Here is a 22,098-nt window from a genome sequence, read left to right as displayed (position 1 = left end):
CATTTAGCAGTGAATTAAATACTACAACAGGTAGAAAAATACCAATACAAATTAGATCAGATATACAATTGTAAATAATAGTTGAAAAAAAAGAAAAGAAAAATGACCAAAATATAGTTTATAATTTTGTACAGTTTAACAAAAATCTCAAATATTTGTTTCATAAAATGGCTACATCACAGATCATCATGGACACAATTAATCTTGCTGGAGTGGTGGCGTAGTGGGCTTAAGCACAGAACTGGTAAGCCAGAGCCACCACCATTGTGTCCTAGAGGAAAGCACTTAACTCCAGGCTGCTCCGGGGGGATTGTCCCTGTAATAAGTGCACTGTAAGTCGCTTTGGATAAAAGCCTCTGCCAAATGAATACATATAAATGTTTCACTATATTTTCAGAGTTTGGAAATGGACTTTATTACCACCTGCTGGAGAAATCTCCAAACTGCAAATGCAGTAACTGAGTTTAAAGGGATAGTTCAGCCAACAATGTAAAATTCTCATCATTTACTCACCCTCATGCCATCCCAGATGTGTATGACTTGGCTTTCCTCTGCTGAACAAAAACACAGATTTTTATATTTCAGATATGTAGGTCCATACAATGTGAAAGGGTGCCATAATTTTGACGCTCCATAAATCAAGATAAAAGTAATCCTTAAGACTCTATTGGTTAAATCCATATATTCACAAGTGCTATGATTGGTGTGGGTGAGAAACTGATCAATATTTAAAAGGGTTATAAAATGCTTTTTTTATAGTTATATTATCTTCCCTTAGGCCCATTGAAAACGTTAGTAAAGTATTTTTTATTTTTTTTTTGTTTGTTGCAGTAATACATTTATTAATTTAGTAATAAATTATAATTTTCCACCCTGTTTTTGGCCCACTGTCTTAAACGCTTGTTTTTTTCCTAAGTGCCTCCTTAAAATTTCAACTTTTACACCCTCTGTTCTGATCGTGCAGCCCCTCAAACAGAGCCATTTTTTTAAATAATTTGGAAGAGAATGAACCAGCTCATCATCATTATTTAAATAAATGTCAGGGTTTACACAACGCACATCCAGCACATTGGATCTGACTATATTACACTCAAGCACAACAGTTAATACTTACACCGTCTACACTAAACGTGAGAGTCACGCATGTCAAAAGCAACAGAACCAATGACGCTGTCTACCATGGAAGCGTACGTTGCGCCGACAGTAAACAGATGTCCCGTTCCATTTTGCTCTGCACATGGTGGCGCTACTACTGCCAATGACATTGCATTTTTGGTTGACTGATTACACAACCAAAACTGTAAAAATGAAAAGCAATGAGGCCAACCAACCTTTAAAGCAATCACTACAAAACAGCAAACACTTCATGCACATGCAAATTTATTTTCATATCATTTATAGACATTAAATGACAAGTGTAAACATTAAGAAGGGAGAAAACAAAATTAAACAGCATATAACAGCAAAACACTATCACATCAATGTTAACAATATAACACATTCACAATCGCAAACTCCCTAAACCCCCTTCCTGTTCTAAAATCATTACTAAGGGCATCATATTATTTCATTTAGTGTATTGGCCTTTTGTGTGCCAAGAATGCGCTCAACAAGCTAACTACTAGGGGCATAAGAGCACTCAAAAAGTTTCAAGCCAGACTTAGAAACAGCCATGGAGGGTGTAATAAGGGTTAGCAGCTTATACACATTTTCTTTGACAGTGTGAGGTGGGACACCGCTGTTTAACGTGGCATAAGTACATCCTATCTGTCTATGTGTAATATGTGGATCATGTGAGATATTTTGAGTGTTCCTAAGGTTTTGGCACAAGGTTGTGCAATGAGTTGAGTCCTCAAATGAATATTATGAAATTCTGAAAAAATCAGCTCCACCTTGGCATCAATGCACAATGCATCATGGATTTATTTTATGGTGCACATGCCTTAACAAATATACCTCCTTGCTAAGGGTGTAGTTATTCTGTTGACAAGCACCATACAGGTTATGTGAGCATTACACAAATGTGTTGTTTAGATAAAGATGCAAAATGACGATGATGGACGATGTTTATCAAATGACTGACATTGGTTTATGTGTATTGCATAAAGCATAGAGAGGGGTGTTGAAGCAAAATAGCTAGTGGATACGAGAGAAGAACAAATTCATGAGGAAGGGTTTAGGGGAACAACGTCTTCTATTCCAAGTCATCCTCTGGTTCAATGGTACTGGTTTGCTCAGAAGAAATGCCTAAAATATCAAATACACACATAACAATTTTTGGATTATACAGTGCATTCAGAAAGTATTATTTTTTCACATCAATCTACACGTCATACCCTATAATGACAAAACAAAAATCTGATTTTTGACAACTGCAAATTTATTAAAAAAGAACACACTGAAATATCACACTGACATAAGTATTTAGACCCTTAACTCAGTACTTAGTTGAAGAACCTTTGGCAGCGATTGCAGCCTCAAGTCTTTTTGGGTATGATGCGACAAGCTTTCTACACCTGGATTTGGGGTTTTTCTGCCATTCTTCTCTGCAGATCCTCTCAAGCTCTGTCAGATTGGATGGGAACAGCCATTAACAGGTCTCTCCAGAGATGTTCGAATGGGTTCAAGTCCGGACTCTGGCTGGGCCACTCAAGGACATTCACAAAGTTGTCCCTAAGCCACTCTTGTGTTGTCTTGGTTACATGCTTAGGGTCACTGTCCTGATGGAAGGTGAACCTTTGGCCTAGTCTGAGGTCCTGAGCACTCTGGGCCAGGTTTTCATTAAGGATATCTCTGTATTTTGCTGCATTCAGCTTTCCTTCAATGGAGGTGATGAGCAGTGCCTGGTTTCCTCCAGAAATGTTGCTTGTTCAAACAGTTTAATCTTCATTTCATCAGACCAGACAATCTTGTTTCTCAGTCTGAGAATCCTTTAGGTGCTTTTTTTTATATGAGTCTTGCACTGAGGAGCTGCTTCTGTCTGGCCACTCTGCTATAAAACCCAGATCGGTGGAGTGTTGCATTGATGGCTGTCCTTCTGCAAGTTTCGCCCATCTCCACACATGATCTCTGGAGCTCAACCAGAGTAACCATCAGGTTCTTGGTCACCTCTCTTACCAAGGCCCTTCTCCCCCGATTGCTCAGTTTGGCCGCGCGGCCAGCTCTAGGAAGAGTCCTGGTTGTTCCAAACTTCTTCCATTTAAGAATTATGGAGGCCACTGTGGGAACCTTCAATGCAGCCGAAAAGTTTTTGTAGCCTTCCCCAAATCTGTGCCTCGACACAGTCCTGTCTCTGAGCTCTGCAGGCAGTTCCTTTCACCTCATAGCTTGGTTTTCCTCTGATATGGATTTTCAGCTTTGAGAGTTCAGCTTATATAGACAGGTGGACACAAATCAAAGTGTAGAAATATCTCAAAGATGATCCAGAAAAATGTGATGCACCTGAGCTAAATTTCAAGTGTCAAACAAAGGGTCTGAATACTAATTTCAATGTGATATTTGTAAAAATTTAAACAATTATCACGTTGTCGACATTATCAACAACGTTGACAAATAGTTGTTTGATGTCATTTAACATAACACAAGATCATACGAAACTCTAATGATGATGCACAAGAGCAGCACTGCAGTTTGCCCCTGATTGAGAGGAAGAAAACAGCTCACAGTCCAGATGCACTCTAAACTTTCCAAAAAGCTTCAGGTGATATAGATCACAAAGTATGAGGGAATTATCATGCAAAAAGAACAAATAAGTAAATATAGAAGCACTGTCGTTGAGGAATAAGTGGAGCTGGAGTTTCGAGTTTGCAGGTCGAATGTCTTTAAAGGAAACACCCTGGTGTTATATATTAAATGCAGTTATATTTAATGCGTTCTAGCTTTATTTAAGTTCAAATAATATGGCAGCAGATCATGTAAATAACTACAAACTCTGAAACTGGCATTTCTCTGTGTGGTCAGTGCATCTTCTATGAGTTGCGTGAATGTCCTGATCTAAGGGGGAGAGATTGAAACTGCACCCGGCTGATGCGCACTCTGGTGTGGGAAAGCTCATCCCTCAAGTGCGCATGCTTAATGAAGCTAGATTATAACGCGATGGCTTGCGACTTATTGAATCATAATAAATGTCACTGTGCATTTCTTATCGTGAAGAAAATTGGCAATACGCAGCTTTATTAATTGGAGGTATTTTGTTTTTTGTTAGCTAAAGATGGATTGAAGTGAACAGAAAGGTGAGAGAGGGTAGTTTTCACCCCATTACACACTGAAACAAAATACGTTTTTGATTTGTTTTTGTTTTGTAATATAAATATCTAAAACATTTAAAATGATATAGATTTTCTTTAGCAGCTATACTGCATATCTGAAAATGTTGAAAATAATATGAAAAATTCTAATATTTTTAAATATCTAAAAGATGCATTCACCTGAGAAGCAGCATATGATATATTTAGACTTTAGAGAATAGATCTTGAACATTAGTATATTGTCTTTACTGCACTTGCAAAAAAGTATAACCAAGTGAAAAAAAAATACACTAATATAGAAAATACACTTATGTTTAAGAATCATTATCTTAAAGCAAGTCTAACTATCTTATATGCTGGTTCTCAAGTAAATGCATCTTGTTTTAGACCATTTAAAATGGAAAACAAGACAAAAACATTTGATAACAATAGGATTTTTTGCAGTGAATTTCTATACTGAAAGGTTGTTTTCCTTTAATTCAGTGAATGTCATTTAGAGGTATTTTAAAAAGATGATTTTGTCCTCTTTATTGATAATAAGCACATTTAATACAACCTTTTAAGTCAGACACAAGCTGAATAAACGGTTAAGAGCTAATGAATAACCGTTGCAATAATCGCCGAATAGTCAATTAATCGATTATCAAAATAATCGTTAGTTGCAGCTCTAGTATGGAGTGTGATGTGTGTGTGGGGGGGGGGGGGGGGGAACAAAACAATTTAAAGCATGTTAGCATAAGGCTGCAACATAACAAAATGAGAAAAAATACTTTCTGAATGCAGTGCATATACAGTGGGTGCGGAAAGTATTCAGACCCCCTTAAATTTTTCACTCTTTGTTATATTGCAGCCATGTGCTAAAATCATTTAAGTTCATTTTTTTCCCTCATTATTGTACACACAGCACCCCATATTGACAGAAAAACACAGAATTGGTGACATTTTTGCACATTTATTAAAAAAGAAAAACTGAAATATCACATGGTCCTAAGTATTCAGACCCTTTGCTGTGACACTCATATATTTAACTCAGGTGCTGTCCATTTCTTCTGATCATCCTTGAGATGGTTCTACACCTTCAACTGAGTCCAGCTGTGTTTGATTATACTGATTGGACTTGATTAGGAAAGTCACACACCTGTCTATATAAGACCTTACAGCTCACAGTGCATGTCACAGCAAATGAGAATCATGAGGTCAAAGGAACTGCCTGAAGAGCTCAGAGACAGAATTGTGGCAAGGCACAGATCTGGCCATGGTTACAAAAAAATTTCTGCTGCCCTTAAGGTTCATAAAGAGCACAGTGGCCTCCATAATCCTTAAATGGAAGACGTTTGGGACGACCAGAACCCTTCCTAGAGCTGGCCGTCCGGCCAAACTGAGCTATCGGGGAGAAGAGCCTTGGTGAGAGAGGTAAAGAAGAACCCAAAGATCACTGTGGCTGAGCTCCAGAGATGCAGTCGGGAGATGGGAGAAAGTTGTAGTAAGTCAACCATCACTGCAGCCATCCACCAGTCGGGGCTTTATGGCAGAGTGGCCCGACGGAAGCCTCTCCTCAGTGCAAAACACACGAAAGCCCGCATGGAGGACTCCAAGATGGTGATAAATAAGATTCTCTGGTCTGATGAGACCAAGATAGAACTTTTTGGCCTTAATTCTAAGCGGTATGTGTGGAGAAAACCAGGCACTGCTCATCACCTGTCCAATACAGTCTCAACAGTGAAGCATGGTGGTGGCAGCATCATGCTGTGGGGGTGTTTTTCAGCTGCAGGGACAGGACGACTGGTTGCAATCGAGGGAAAGATAAATGCTGACCAAGTACAGGGATATCCTGGACGAAAACCTTCTCCAGAGTGCTCTGGACCTCAGACTGGGCGAAGGTTCACCTTCCAACAAGACAATGACCCTAAGCACACCGCTAAAATAACGAAGGGGTGGCTTCACAACAACTCCGTGACTGTTCTTGAATGGCCCAGCCAGAGCCCTGACTTAAACCCAATTGAGCATCTCTGGAGAGACCTGAAAATGGCTGTCCACCATCGTTTACCATCCAACCTGACAGAACTGGAGAGGATCTGCAAGGAGGAATGGCAGAGGACACCCAAATCCAGATGTGAAAAACTTGTTGCATCTTTCCCAAAAAGACTCATGGCTGTATTAGATCAAAAGGGTGCTTCTACTAAATACTGAACAAAGGGTCTGAATACTTAGGACCATGTGATATTTCAGTTTTTCTTTTTTAATAAATGTGCAGAAATGTCAACAATTCTGTGTTTTTCTGTCAATATGGGGTGCTGTGTGTACAATAATGAGGAAAAAAAAATGATCTTAAATGATTTTAGCAAATGGCTGCAATATAACAAAGGGTGAAAAATTTAAGGGGGTCTGAATACTTTCCGTACCCACTGTATATTGTTTCCTGTGGTTAATGCAGCACAAAACTAAAACCAATCATGATGTAAGAATAAAAAACAGGAAGTCTCACTTGAAGCATCATCATCATTGGGAGATTTCTTACTTTCCTCAACATAACCAAAGCTTAACAGTTTGGACATGTTGACTGGAGTTGCCTTCTTCTTCTCATGAGACCTGTGGGGTAAAATAAAATATTGGAAACCTTATGGAGACTCTAAAATAACAAAATGCATCTGGAAAGAAATTAGCAAAAAACTTAAAAAGAGACATACAACTTTTTGAACTTGTTGACCTCATCAATTTCTTGTTGGCTTAGGGAGAGTTTCTGCATCTCTGATGTTGCATGGCTGATCTTCTGCATGATGACATTAGATGTTGGTTATTTTAAGATCAAGCCTAGATTATTGCTTAACATAAAGAGTATAAAGTGCTGCTGATGAAATGTTTTGACAACAACATCTACCAATTAATAATTAAATCCAGCAATAAAAAATAAACTCACAATAGGTATGTTCCAAAACCTAGCGAGCTTCCTTCGGAGGAAGCATTTTAAGACATCTTGAGCATGCTCAAAACACAAAGGCTGGTCCAAAAGTTTAATTATGCTACCTCATAAGATATGCCGTTTTGGCCAAATTCTTATGCTGTTTCACATCGCAAGCATGAGCAGTGCATGAGCAGAACTTATTTTTTCCAACACCCATGTTAACAGATTAAAGCATTCACATCGGATGCATCAGCATAGCATCGTGTGAGTTGCAGTGCAGCGGGGTTTTCGGCATATATTTGAAGTCTAGTGTGTGTTTTGTATGAATTAGTACACATAGACAGATGGCAGATGTTAAATGTCAGATGCAATATATAGTATGTTTTTGTTATTTAAAACCTAACCTCCATTCCCTGATGGAGGGAACGAGACGTTGTGTCGCTGAGTTGACACTAGGGGCCGCTCCTGCGGACCCAGGGCATCTCTGATTTTGAGAAAAGGCCAATGAGAATTGCCGTGTGGAATTTGCATGCCACTCCCCCGGACATACGGGTATAAAAGGAGTGACACTGCAAATACACATCAGGTATCGCACTGAGGAGCCGAGCCAAAGACCCGACACTTTTAGCGGATGGTTCAGTATTGTGGCTAGCGGGGACACAATGTCTTGTTCCCTCCATCAGGGAACGGAGGTTATGTCAGTATCCGAGACTTTCCCCGTCTGTCACTCAGTCGACCTTGTGTCTGAGGCATGAAGCGGTCCCCTGCACCTAGGGGAACGGCTAACTGCTCAGAAGTATAAGGACTGGCTGGACCAGCCGGGGTCTTCTCTCTATTATTCTCCCCTGTAAAAGGAACAAAATCGTTCGGCTGGGGGCCAAATATACATATGGGGGGGTTAGGTGGAATACACACACGGTCTTACCGGTTAGCAACGGAAACACATCGTGTGGAACGGCGTCGTGGTAGACCCTACCCAAAGGTGGGGAGGGGTTACTACAAACATGGCGACCCAGGGCAGAGGGTGCGGTTTACCTGTAGGGAAACCATTTTGCGGGATATACATCACATGGGGTTGCCGAAGGGGACAATCAGCACATGTGGAGCACTTACCTCAGTACGGGGGCCTAGTGATGCCCCGAAGACTCGACGGCCGCTAGGCTAGGGAGGAAGAACGTCCAGGGTTCACACTTCCTGCGAACGCAACTGGGAAAAGAGCGCACTTCTTCACCTCAAGGGAGGGGAAAGGCGCTATGCACAAGCGATACACCCAGCCAGCTGACCCGAACTTACCTGTTTGTGACACCTGGTAACACACGGGACGAAACTGGCTCAACCCTGAGGTTATAGAACCTCACAAAGGTGTTAGGTGTTGCCCAACCCACGGCTCTACATATGTCTGCTAGAGAGGCGCCATGGGACAAAGCCCATGAAGCCGCAACGCCCCTGGTAGAATGGGCTCATAGGCCAGCAGGGGGCGGCACATGCTGGCCGTGGTATGCCATCGTGATGGCATCGACGACCCAGTGGGCGATCCTCTGTTTGGAGACAGCGCTTCCCTTCCGCTGTCCGCCGAAGCAAACAAAGAGCTGCTCGGAGCTTCTAAAGCTCTGCGTGCGGTCCAAGTAGATGTGAAGAGCGCGCACCGGACACAGCAACGCCAAGGTTGGGTCTGCCTCCTCCTGGGGCAGCGCTTGCAGGTTCACCACTTGATCCCTAAAAGGGGTCGTGGTAACCTTGGGCACGTAGCCCAGTCGGGGTCTCAGGATGACGTGAGACTAAGCCGGACCGAACTCTAGGCACAGTTCGCTAACAGAGAACGCCTGCAGGTCCCCTACCCTCTTGATGGAAGTGAGCGCCGTCAGGAGGGCGGTCTTCAGAGAGAGCGCCTTTAGCTCTGCTGACTCAAGGGGCTCGAAGGGAGCTCCCCGAAGGCCCCGGAGGACCATGGAGAGGTCCCACGAGAGAACGAGGCGCGGCCTGGGGGGGTTTAACCTCCTCGCGCCTCAGGAACCTGATGATCAAATTGTGCTTCCCTAAATACTTACCTTCCACTGCATCGTGATGTGCCGATATAGCGGCTACATACATCTTCAAACTTTTCCTGAAAGGAAAGCACTGATCCAACTGCGCATCTCTGGGGGTCTTCACCATGGGAAGAACACCACTGAGCAAACAGACGCCACTTCAGGCCGTAAAGACGCCTCGTTGAGGGGGCTCTCGTCTGAGTAATCGTGTCTACCACCGCGGGTGGTAGGCCACCTAAGTCTACCGCATCCTGTCCAAGGGCCAGACATGGAGATTCCAGAGGTCTGGTCGCGGGTGCCAAATGGTGCCCTGACCCTGAGAAAGAAGGTCCTTCCTCAGGGAATTCGCAAGGGGGGGGGGCTGTCGCGAGGAGCGTGAGGTCCGAGAACCAAATCCGGGAGGGCCAATAAGGGGCCACTAAGAGGACCTGCTCCCCGTCCTCCCTGACTTTGCACAACGTCTGTGCAAGTAGGCTCACTGGGGAAACGCATACTTGCGAAACCCCAGGGGCCAGCTGTGTGCCAGGGCATCTGTGCCGAGGGGGGCCTCAGTCAGAGAGTACCAAAGTGGGCAATGGGAGGATTCCGGGGAAGCGAACAGGTCTACCTGCGCTTGGCCGCATCGACTCCAGATCAGCTGAACCACCTGGGGGTGGAGCCTCCACTCTCCCCTGGATGTAACCTGCCACGACAGCGCGTCCGCTGTGCTGTTGAGATAACCTGGGATGTGAGTGGCCCGCGGCGACTTGAGTCGGTGCTGACTCCAAAGGAGGAGACGGTGGGCGAGTTGTGACAAGCGGCGAGAGCGTAGACCGCCTTGGCGGTTGATATATGCCGCCGCGGCTGTGTTGTCCATACGGAGCAACAAATGCTTGCCCCGGATCAACGGCAAAAGCCTCCTCAGGGCAAGTAGTACTGCCAGCAACTTGAGGCAGTTGATGTGCCAATGCAGTAGCGGGCCCGTCCAAGGGCCAGCAACAGAGTGCCCGCTGCACACGGCACCCCAGCCCCGTAGGGAGGCATCTGTTGTGACCACGACGTGCCTGGAGACCTGGCCTAGGGGAACTCCTGCCCGCAAGAACGCTAGGTCTGACCAGGGGCTGAGAGAACGGCAACACGTCTGCGTGACAAGAACGCGGTGTGTGCCATGGCGCCATGCTCGTCTCTCGACTCGGGTCTGCAGCCAGTGCTGGAGTGGTCTCATATGCATCAACCCAAGCGGTGTAACCGTGGCTGATGATGCCATATGCCCCAGGAGCCTCTGAAAGTATTTCAGTGGGACCAACGTGTTCTGTCTGAACGTACGCAGACAGCTCAGCACTGACTGTGCGTGCTCGCTGGTGAGACGCGCCAACATTGAGACCGAGTCCAACCCCATACCAAGAAAAGAGATGCTCTGAACCGGGACGAGCTTGCTCTTTTCCCAGTTGACCCGAAGCCCCAAGCGGCTGAGGTGCCTGAGCACCAAGTCCCTGTGAGCACACAACATGTCTCGCGAGTGAGCTAAGATTAGCCAGTCGTCGAGATAGTTGAGGATGCGGATGCCCGCTTCCCTCAGTGGGACAAGGGCTGCCTCTATGACCTTCGTGAAGGCGCGAGGGGACAGGGACAGGCCAAAGGGGAGGACTTTGTACTGATATGCCTAACCCTCGAAGGTTAACCGGAGAAAGGGTCTGTGCCGAGGAAGGATCGAGACATGAAAGTACGCGGCCTTCAGGTCCACCGCCGTGAACCAATCCAGATGCCGGACGCTCGCTAGAATGCGTCTCTGCGTGAGCATCTTGAATGGGAGTCTGTGCAGAGCCCGGTTCAGAACTCGCAAGTCGAGGATTGGCCGCAACCCACCGCCTTTTTTGGGTTGTAAAACCCCTACTTCATCTCGGCTGGAGGGACAGGCTCTATCGCACCCTTCTGTAGGAGGGAGGCGATTTCTGCACGCAAGGCAGCGGCGATCTCGCCCCTCAACGTGGTGAGCTGGACGCCGTTGAACCTGGTGGGCACCTGGCGAACTGAATTGGATAGCCGAGTCGGCCGGTCCTGATCAACCAACGCGACGGGTTGGGGAGCGTGAGCCACGCCCCCAAGCTCAGAGCAGGCGGGGCTTCGCGACGGGGCAGAGCCCGGGGTGCTGAGTCTAGGGACATCGAAGCACTTACCTGGCTCCATGTGACCACTCCCGGAACAGCCTGGGACGGGGGAGGAAGATTTTCATCCTCGTAGCCCGTGGAGGCCATTGGCCCGGGGGCGGGGTTGTGCCACGGCTGGCCGCGTGGAAGCGGAAGATCCGGTTCCAAAGAGCTGTACCTGCCAAAGAGAACCGGTGGCCGGCAGTCACGATAACGACAGCCGGGGAGACCAGAAGTAGAGCCCGGTGGATGAGGAAACCACTCTTTTTTTGAAAATGTGGGTACCGCAGCCCGTTGGGAGTGCAGTGAAATAAATTTCAAAAGGAAATAAGGATTCTCCACCTGCCCCTCCAGCGGGGGAGGGAGTGGTCTGCTTACCAGCTCCCGAAGTGCAGTTTCCGGAGTCCCAGGGCTGCTCGTCTCAGGGGCACTTCGAAGCCTTCTTAGGGTTCTTGGCGGCCGGCCGTGAGGCGTCGCCGTCCTGCGGGTAGCTCCGCGTCGGGGCCAGCCCCAAGGGGCCGGCTGTGGCGGGGCTGGTGTTGGTACCGCAGGGGGACGCGCTGGGCGATGAGCAGACGGGGTGCGGGGTCTGTAGCTCCGCCTGGGCAGGATGTGCTGTATCGCTTCCGTCTGCCTCGCTATAGGCTTTAGCCGTCAGAGACGACGTCAGCCTACAGGCCCTGGATGTAAGTCTCGGGCGGTTCCACCAGGTGGAGGCGTTTTGCGGGCATAAGTGCACCGCGACCGCTTGGTCCACCTGGGGAATTGCCGCATAGCCCATTGCCACACCACCGTCGAGGGTGGTGAGAGCGGAAGAGCTTACTGCTCACGTGCGGGCAGTAAAAGGTGCCTGCCACGAGCGCGTAAGCTCCTCATGCACCTCCGGGAAGAAAGGAACGGGGGCGGAGCGTGGACGGAAGCGGCGCTCTGGCCCCAGGAACCAATCATCGAGCCGCGAGGGTTCGGGGGGAGGCGGAGGATTCCACTCCAGCCCGACACTCGCGGCTGCCCGGGCAAGCATGGCTGTCAGCTCCGCGTCAGCCTGCGACTGAGCCGCCGCACCCGAGGGTGGGAGTTCAGCCGAGTCTTCAGCGTCAGAGATGACGAACCCGCTCTCTGATGCTGCGATCGAGATCTCATCGTTGTCAGGTGCTCCAAACGAGTTTGCGGGTCTGCTATGAAGCGAACCGGCAACCGCGCCCCGGCACTCGGTTGGAGCATACGAGCGTGGCGGGGAGTGGGAGGTCCGTGGGGTTGTACCCGGCGGAGAGGCTCCCACTGAGGTCCCCATATCGCCCCCAGCGCTAGCCGACACCGCCTCATACCCGTAGGTAGAAGGACCGAGTCGGGGAGCGAGCCGCGACGGCAATGTAGACATGGCCATGCTCTCGCAGTGAGAGCATGAACCATCCATGAACGCTGACTCTGCGTGGGTAGCATCCAGACACAAGAGGCAGCGATCGTGGCCATCAGACGGGGAGAGAGAACGACCGCAACCAGGAAACACACACAAACGGAAAGACATCTTGAAAAAGACGCTTCACTGTTTGTGCCACTCTTTTAGAGAAATATACTCTTTTAACTGTGTTTATATATATATATATATATACACTCACCTAAAGGATTATTAGGAACACCATACTAATACTGTGTTTGACCCCCTTTTGCCTTCAGAACTGCCTTAATTCTATGTGGCATTGATTCAACAAGGTGCTGAAAGCATTCTTTAGAAATGTTGACCCATATTGATAGGATAGCATCTTGCAGTTGATGGAGATTTGTGGGATGCACATCCAGGGCACGAAGCTCCCGTTCCACCACATCCCAAAGATGCTCTATTGGGTTGAGATCTGGTGACTGTGGGGGCCATTTTAGTACAGTGAACTCATCGTCATGTTCAAGAAACCAATTTGAAATGATTCGAGCTTTGTGACATGGTGCATTATCCTGCTGGAAGTAGCCATCAGAGGATGGGTACATGGTGGCCATAAAGGGATGGACATGGTCAGAAACAATGCTCAGGTAGGCCGTGGCATTTAAACGATGCCCAATTGGCACTAAGGGGCCTAAAGTGTGCCAAGAAAACATCCCCCACACCATTACACCACCACCACCAGCCTGCACAGTGGTAACAAGGCATGATGGATCCATGTTCTCATTCTGTTTACGCCAAATTCTGACTCTACCATCTGAATGTCTCAACAGAAATCGAGACTCATCAGACCAGGCAACATTTTTCCAGTCTTCAACTGTCCAATTTTGGTGAGCTCTTGCAAATTGTAGCCTCTTTTTCCTATTTGTAGTGGAGATGAGTGGTACCCGGTGGTGTCTTCTGCTGTTGTAGCCCATCAGCCTCAAGATTGCGCGTGTTGTGGCTTCACAAATGCTTTGCTGCATACCTCGGTTGTAACGAGTGGTTATTTCAGGCAAAGTTGCTCTTCTATCAGCTTGAATCAGTCGGCCCATTCTCCTCTGACCTCTAGCATCAACAAGGCATTTTCGCCCATAGGACTGCCACATACTGGATGTTTTTCCCTTTTCACACCATTCTTTGTAAACCCTAGAAATGGTTGTGCGTGAAAATCCCAGTAACTGAGCAGATTGTGAAATACTCAGACCGGCCCGTCTGGCACCAACAACCAAGCCACGCTCAAAATTGCTTAAATCACCTTTCTTTCCCATTCTGACATTCAGTTTGGAGTTCAGGAGATTGTTTTGACCAGGACCACACCCCTAAATGCATTGAAGCAACTGACATGTGATTGGTTGATTAGATAATTGCATTAATGAGAAATTGAACAGGTGTTCCTAATAATCCTTTAGGTGAGTGCATATATATGTATATATATTTGTATATGAGAATATAAATATATATATATAAAGTTATTCATTCCGTAAGCTCTTTTATCAGCTGCTGAAGCGCTCAGGGGTGTGTGCTCAGCACAACGTAGTATGCGAGGGGGAGGACCGCTGGAAAGCGCCGTAGAACCAACAGCTTCTAGAGATGAATGAAACAGCAGAGGAATTCAGCTCTGTGACTGCTCTCTCGGCTCCGAAGAAGATATGTGATGTGTATTTGCAGCGTCACTCCTTTTATACCCGTATGTCAAGGGGAATGGCATGCAAATTCCACACGCCAATTCTCATTGGCCTTTTCTCAAAATCAGAGATCTCCGGGATCCGCAGGAGCGACCCCTAGTGTCAACTCAGTGACACAACGTCGACTGAGTGACAGACAGGGAATTACAGTTAACTACAAATAGGCTTAAAACCAAATAAAACTGCATATTATACAATATTATACAGAGAACCGGTCTAAAGGGGTAACAGCATTACACATATACACAGCTGAGTGTGCTTTCAAATGTAATCATGCACGCAATGCCACATGTTGTTGGTAAATTCAGAACTTGTAATGACGAAGAATGACAAGCTTAATTGTGCAGAAACTAAGTAATCACTTAACTTACATTTTATAAGGATTCATTAACAAAGGAAAACGTATTGGATGTAGTTGCTTCAGCTGTAGGAGATGAGGAGTTAAATTTTTTCTTTGGAAGTGCATCCTTATTGTTATAAAGAAAGTATCCAACAGTTTTGGCTGATGTTTGAACAAAGATCTAATCACTATTCAATGGTTGTATACATGTATTTCTGACAATAAAGCGAGTGGTCGATCCAAATCGCGTGATCGCATCCTGTGTTGCACAAACATTCAAAAGGCCTGTCCCCCTACCCCTCAGGTACAAAACTAGTTTCTCCACTGAATTATGTTTGTAAGAATCACAGTTTAATGTGTTTGCTGCCACTGAAGGAAATTGATCTATTGGACCCCCTCTAGATTGTATAGGCTTGGTCTTAAAGACACACCCACCTGCTGGTGGAAGATGGGGACACAAACCCATGATTTCTGATGGTGTGTTAAGATCCAAGAATTTTCGTTGAGGGTTCAGAGTTTTATGTGTGACGTACAGTATCTCACAAAAGTGAGTACACCCTACACATTTTTGTAAATATTTGATTATATCTTTTCATGTGACACTGACGAAATGACACTTTGCTACAATGTAAAGTAGTGAGTGTACTGCTTGTATAACAGGTGTAAATTTGCTGTCCCCTCAAAATAACTCAACACACAGCCATTAATGTCTAAACCGCTAGCAACAAAAGTGAGTACACCAAATTGGGCCCAATTAGCCATTTTCCCTCCCCGGTGTCATGTGACTCATTAGTGTTACAAGGTCTAAGGTGTGAATGGGGAGCAGGTGTGTTACATTTGGTGTCATCGCTCTCACAATCCCTCAAACCGGTCACTGGAAGTTCAACATGGCACCTCATGGCAAAGAACACTCTGAGGATCTGAAAAAAAGAATTGTTGCTCTACATAAAGATGGCCTAGGCTATAAGAAGATTGACAAGACCCTGACACTGAGCTGCAGCATGGTGGCCAAGACCATACAGCGGTTTAACAGGACAGGTTCCACTCAGAACAGGCCTTGCCATGGTCGACCAAAGAAGTTGAGTACACGTGCTCAGTGTCATATCCAGAGGTTGTCTTTGGAAAATAGACGTATGAGTGCTGCCAGCATTGCTGCAGAGGTTGAAGGGGTGGAGGGGTCAGCCTGTCAGTGCTCAGACCATACACCGCACACTGCATCAAATTGGTCTGCATGGCTGTCGTCCCAGAAGGTAGCCTCTTCTAAAGATGATGCACAAGAAAGCCTGCAAACAGTTTGCTGAAGACAAGCAGACTAAGGACATGGATTACTGGAACCATGTCCTGTGGTCTGATGAGACCAAGATAAACTTATTTGGTTCAGATGGTTTCAAGCGTGTGTGGCAGAAACCAGGTGAGGAGTACAAAGACAAGTGTGGTGGTGGGAGTGTCATGGTCTCAGGCTGCATGAGTGCTACCGGCACTGGGGAGCTACAGTTCATTGAGGGAACCATGAATGCCAACATGTACTGTGACATAATGAAGCAGAGCACGATCCCCTCCCTTCGGAGACTGGGCCGTAGGGCAGTATTCCAGCATGATAACGACCCCAAACACACCTCCAAGACGACCACTGCCTTGCTAAAGAAGCTGAGGGTGAAGGTGATGGACTAGCCAAGCATGTCTCCAGACCTAAACCCTATGGAAGGTGGAGGAGCACAAGGTCTCTAACATCCACCAGCTCAGTGATGTTGTCATGGAGGAGTGGAAGAGGACTCCAGTGGCAACCTGTGAAGCACAGGTTTAGTGCTGGAAAATAATGGTGGCCACACAAAATATTGACACTTTGGGCCCAATTTGGAAATTTTCACTTAGGGGTGTACTCACTTTTGTTGCCAGAGGTTTAGACATTAATGGCTGTGTGTTGAGTTATTTTGAGGGGACAGCAAATTTACACTGTTATACAAGCTGTACACTCACTACTTTGTAGCAAAGTGTCATTTCTTAAGTGTTGTCACATGAAAAGATATAATCAAATATTTACAAAAATCTGAGGGGTGTACTCACTTTTGTGAGATACTGTATATGGCAATCAAATAATTTTTTGCCCCAGACTTTGTATTTTAAGTTATGATCGGTAGACCGGTCATCCTTAGGGGATGGAAGTCGGCTGGAGCACCCTCATTTCAGGAGTGGTACATGAAGATGGGCAGGGTAGCGGCATTTGAGGAGAAGGCATGTAGAAGGCTAGGCAACCCGGATTTGTACAACAAGAAATGGGGCAGCTATTTAGCCTTTTTGGAAGGCTCTCGTGGAGGGGCAGCGGAAAGAGACTAGTGGTTTTGGATATATCGGTTGCAAACTTTTTGTTTTTGAAAGTATGCTTTTAATATTCTTTTTTTTATGTTTCTAAGTATTTTCTGCTGTTTTATTGTCTATTTGTGTGTCTTTGTCATTTGGCTTTTGACCACTGAGGTGCTTGTTTGTGTGGGGTGGAAAAGTTATGATTTCATGTGGTTTGATTTGCTGCATGGAATCAATAAAAATTGTTCATAACAAATGTAGTAACATAGAAATTACTTTATTTTTCTATATATATTCTTCCCCAAGTAGGTATAGCTGCAGGCCAGAGACCTCCAAATGGGGGTTGAATCTCCAAAAGAGGGTGGGGTTACTTCAGAAGGGGGTGTGGTTATCCCAAAAGGGGGTTGCGACAACTCCAAAAAGGGGGCATCACTTTCAATCACGGTTAAGGTAGGGAAAGGTTTAAATTAGGAGCTCCCTATATCTTTAATGGCGGTTTAGCGCTCCCGCCCCTTTTTGGAGCTCTGCTTGCAGCTATATCCTTTTCTCCTTCACCCAGGTAGGCGATCCCAAAATGCACAGTGATGAGCTCGGTGGAAAATAAATCAAAGATGGCAGTCGAAGCAAGAGAAATTTGGATTATAAATATTACAATTCATTCAATACTGAAAAGTATCGTTAAAATCGTTTAGTTTAATAGAAAACTGGCTATTTTACCACAAATGTGTGTCTACTATGCATTTTTATGCTCATTAGAGTATCGCGTCACCTGTATTAAAAAATCAGTTGCGAGTCGCGTTACGCATAGCGTACACTGTATGCCCAGAGCTGCCGCCTATGAAAAGTGTTCAAAATTTCTTTCTTACGAGGCATCATTTTAGTAAGGATGCTGCCATAGAAGACAGCTGCCAATGTAGGCAGGAGACAGCTAGGCAGCTCACTAAGTTTTGGAACAGATCCAATTTCATAAAAATAAAAAAATAATCATAAAAGTATTAAGAAGCAAAATAATAAAATGACTGATTGTGGTAAGATGACTCCATTTCCTGTTTATCTTATGATGAAGATGATGGGGCAGGGGTAAGAACCACAGATCAAAGATCCTCTGAGTGAGCTCATAGCCATGGCAACAGTGAGTCAGCATTCTGTAAGAACAGGCCCGGAGAGACCAGTTCTTTATAGTGAAAAATGTCAGACTGGTTTTACATTGGCGTGTGCCTTTATCCCTTAATGTCTGTGCCTGTTTTCATATTAGCCAAGCCTAACTAGAGATTAATTGCAAAACAAATAATTGCATGAAATAGGAAGAAGAATGTGCTTATATTAAATTAGTATCCTTTAAAATGTGTTATGCAAATATTATATATGAGAAAATGGCCTAGTCATATTTATTCAAAGTATTCAAAAATTAAAAACAAAAATCACAACAATGAAAAACAAAAACGACAGCATGAATCTTGGTGCCCACCCAGTTACAGTTTTTTTGAATTTTACAGATGCATGGTAAACATTTTGAAAAACTTAAAAGGATGATGGCAACTGAAAGACTGTTTATAATATGGTGGCAGAAGGAAGTAGGGGAAATTTGTTTAAGTGACGGCCGTGCATGAGCAGGCAGTCACTGTTTGTTCCGATCCATTCACCTTGCTATCGTCAGACTCCCTCTCCCAGGTTGAACATTCATCAGTTCCAAAAGGGGGATCCAGCTGTTGTGCGGCCCCTTTAAACTGACCCTTGCTGAATCCATCAGGGGTAGTTGCGTTACCTCCGCTGCAAGCATAAAATCACACGATTGAACCCCAGTTTTACACCTCCATACTGGATGGTTTGGGGTGGATCCTTGCATCTCTCTAAACAATCTCTGTAATCCATCTGTTAGAAGAATTTACATCCTTTATCATGTCACCCTAAATATGGACCAGATATGGTTATCATATACAGCTTTGCATGATAGCGCAAGGAACATGCCATGCTATATTTAGAAAGCGTTAAATACCAGGTCTATTTGACAACTTTATATCTTCTTTCACCAGGCCATGACCTTATAACATTTTACTGTAAATGTATTGCCTTAAATAAGGCAATAAATTCAGAAGATCCCTTATAAAAGGACTAGGATCACTCTTTGAATCTAGATGACATTCATCCAAGGCCTCGAACATATCCGCATCATATGGGCTAACTAATTCTCACCTCTCTTGATCATCTGGCGAGCCAGAGAACCAATTAGAAGGTTGGTAGGAACTGGGTTTTGCTTCCACAGGGTCATCGTGGCTCAGCAAACCTACAGAACAATAAAAGAGAAGCAGGATTATAATTATGAGAATGTTTGCAATCAAATGCTAACGCATTACCTACTTTATACTGCACAGTATTTACTGTAAACTTTTAATCTAACAATAAACCTATTAAACTGGAACACTGTCACATGACCTCACTATGATGATTATTTACATCAAGGAATGATATGGAAAAAAGCATGATCATTTTGCATTTCCAATTTCTTTTGTACCCTACTTTTCTAAATCATTTATTTTTCCACTATATAGGTCATAAGCCTTCTCCAGGTCGAACAAAACGCCTACAGCATGTTCTTTTAATAAATGTAAATAAAGCTGTCCCATACAATTGATTCCAGTCTAATGAGGTGATCCAATGTGCTTTTTCCTTTTCTAAACCCACACAGGAATTTACTGATCTTGTGCTCATAGTATCCACACTAGATGGTCATTGACCATTCTCTCCATAATTTTACAGAGGCAGCTGGTCAGTGCTATTGGGCAGTGATTGTTAGCATCAGAATGGTCCTTGCCTGTTTCGGTATGGGTATAATTATTGCTTCTTGCCAGGATGAAGGAACATTTCCCTTTTTCGAGATGGTATTAAACATTTTCAGAAGGAGCATTAGTACTGTAGGCGGCATATGCTTCAAAAACTCATATTGAATTTTTTCTGGTCTAACTGCTGTATTATGAGCATGCTTTAAAGCTCTCTGTGCTTTAAAGCCCACTGTGAAAGGATGATTATATGGTTCCATATTGTTTGAGGAGTAATCAAGGGGTTTCTGTTCTTGTTGTATTCTTATTGTATTTAAATTATGTTGACAGTTTTCTAGTGAGGAGTTCTTCTCAAAAGACTCTAGTTTGCCAGTTTATTTGCTATTTGCTGTTTTGTAGTTAATAGGGTGCCTTGATGTTTAATAAGTTGAACTTGTGGACCACCTCCCCAATTTTCCATCTTCTGAATCAAATCCCAGATCTTTTTGGATGGTGTAAGATTTGATACAAAATTTCTCCAGCTTTGTCTTTTTGCCTCATTAATGATTCTTTGTGCCCGACACCTTTTTCATTTTGTAAGATTCTCTGTTGTTTTTTTCCAGGATTTGATAGCCTTTTTACAGTTGTCGTTGAACCATGGGTTTGACTTACTATGTGGCTTTGATGATGTCTTAAGAATAGTTTCATTTGCTATTTGAATGAAAGTGTCTGTAAAGCTTTTTGCTGGGTCTTGGTTATTTTTAATCCTCATGTTAAATTTTTCATAGCACATGGTTTGAAACATGAACCAATTGGCTTTTTTGAGTTGCCATCTTGGGGTTCTTTGTTGGATGTCTAGTGAGTATTAAGGGAAGTGGTCACTTCCACATAGGTCATCCCAAGTTTTGCACGAGAAGTCAAGCAATATCTCGGGTCAATGGCAGAATATGTTCCATATCCCGGGTGTAAGTATTTGAACCATAATTGAAGAGGCACAGAGCGTTATTACTAATAAAGTCTTCAACTCTTCCTCCCCATAATGGACTATGACTTTTAAAATCACCCATAATGATGTAAGGGAGTGGCAACTGATCAGCCAATATGTTCATGTCTTGTAAGGTCATGGTAACATCAGGGGGTATATAAATTGAACACAAAGTAATAGTTTTATGGAGAGTTATACGTAAGCCCATTGCTTGTAGGTGGGTGTCTATTATGATCTGACTGTCTTAATACCCCACCCTGCCAGACAGACAATGTATACTTGGGCCAAATGCATCAAAACTTCTGTGTATACACTCACCTTTTGGTGAGTGTATATATATGTATATATATATATATATATATATATATATATATATGTATATGTAGAATATAAATATATATAAATTAAGTTATTCACTCCGTAAGCTCTTTTATCAGCTGCTGAAGCGCCCAGGGGTGTGTGCTCAGCACAACGTAGTATGCGAGGGGGAGGACCGCTGGAAAGCGCCGTAGAACCAACAGCTTCTAGAGATGAATGAAACAGCAGAGGAATTCAGCTCTGTGACTGCTCTCTCGGCTCTGAAGAAGACATGTGATGTGTATTTGCAGCGTCACTCCTTTTATACCCGTATGTCAAGGGGAATGGCATGCAAATTCCACACGCCAATTCTCATTGGCCTTTTCTCAAAATCAGAGATCTCCGGGCTCCGCAGGAGCGACCCCTAGTGTCAACTCAGTGACACAACGTCGACTGAGCGACAGACGGGGAATTACAGTTAACTACAAATAGGCTTAAAACCAAATAAAACTGCATATTATACAATATTATACAGAGAACCGGTCTAAAGGGGTAACAGCATTACACATATACACAGCTGAGTGTGCTTTCAAATGTAATCATGCACGCAATGCCACATGTTGTTGGTAAATTTTGTAATGACGAAGAATGACAAGCTTAATTGTGCAGAAACTAAGTAATCACTTAACTTACATTTTATAAGGATTCATTAACAAAGGAAAACGTATTGGATGTAGTTGCTTCAGCTGTAGGAGATGAGGAGTTAAATTTTTTCTTTGGAAGTGCATCCTTATTGTTATAAAGAAAGTATCCAACAGTTTTGGCTGATGTTTGAACAAAGATCTAATCACTATTCAATGGTTGTATACACGTATTTCTGACAATAAAGCGAGTGGTCGATCCAAATCGCGTGATCGCATCCTGTGTTGCACAAACATTCAAAAGGCCTGTCCCCCTACCCCTCAGGTACAAAACTAGTTTCTCCACTGAATTATGTTTGTAAGAATCACAGTTTAAT

The 22,098-nt window shown here is 44.4% G+C and overlaps 1 protein-coding gene across 3 annotated transcripts in view; it reads right to left on the bottom strand.

Annotated features, from left to right (window-relative positions):
• The window catches only part of c7h7orf57 (chromosome 7 C7orf57 homolog), a 36,815-nt gene continuing 14,717 nt past the window's right edge, over window positions 1–22,098 (bottom strand). Inside the window, exons 5-10 of one of the 3 annotated variants that reach the window (XR_007970978.1) lie at window positions 19,236–19,326; window positions 18,686–18,812; window positions 6,935–7,017; window positions 6,733–6,836; window positions 514–2,247; window positions 5–316 (exon numbers count right to left, since the gene is read on the bottom strand). Coding sequence is in view for 2 of the 3 variants with exons in the window: in XM_052130764.1 (XP_051986724.1) it covers window positions 2,195–2,247; window positions 6,733–6,836; window positions 6,935–7,017; window positions 18,686–18,812; window positions 19,236–19,326 (458 nt within the window). In the remaining variant the exon portion in view is untranslated. Of the gene's footprint in view, window positions 2,248–6,732; window positions 6,837–6,934; window positions 7,018–18,685; window positions 18,813–19,235; window positions 19,327–22,098 lie in introns of all 3 variants that reach the window. The other 2 variants (XM_052130764.1, XM_052130763.1) reach the window with 2 other exon arrangements.

The sequence above is a fragment of the Xyrauchen texanus genome, chromosome 7 (assembly GCF_025860055.1).
Source record: "Xyrauchen texanus isolate HMW12.3.18 chromosome 7, RBS_HiC_50CHRs, whole genome shotgun sequence".
NCBI lineage: Eukaryota > Metazoa > Chordata > Actinopteri > Cypriniformes > Catostomidae > Xyrauchen > Xyrauchen texanus.
This window is presented reverse-complemented; position numbering and strand designations above follow the sequence as displayed.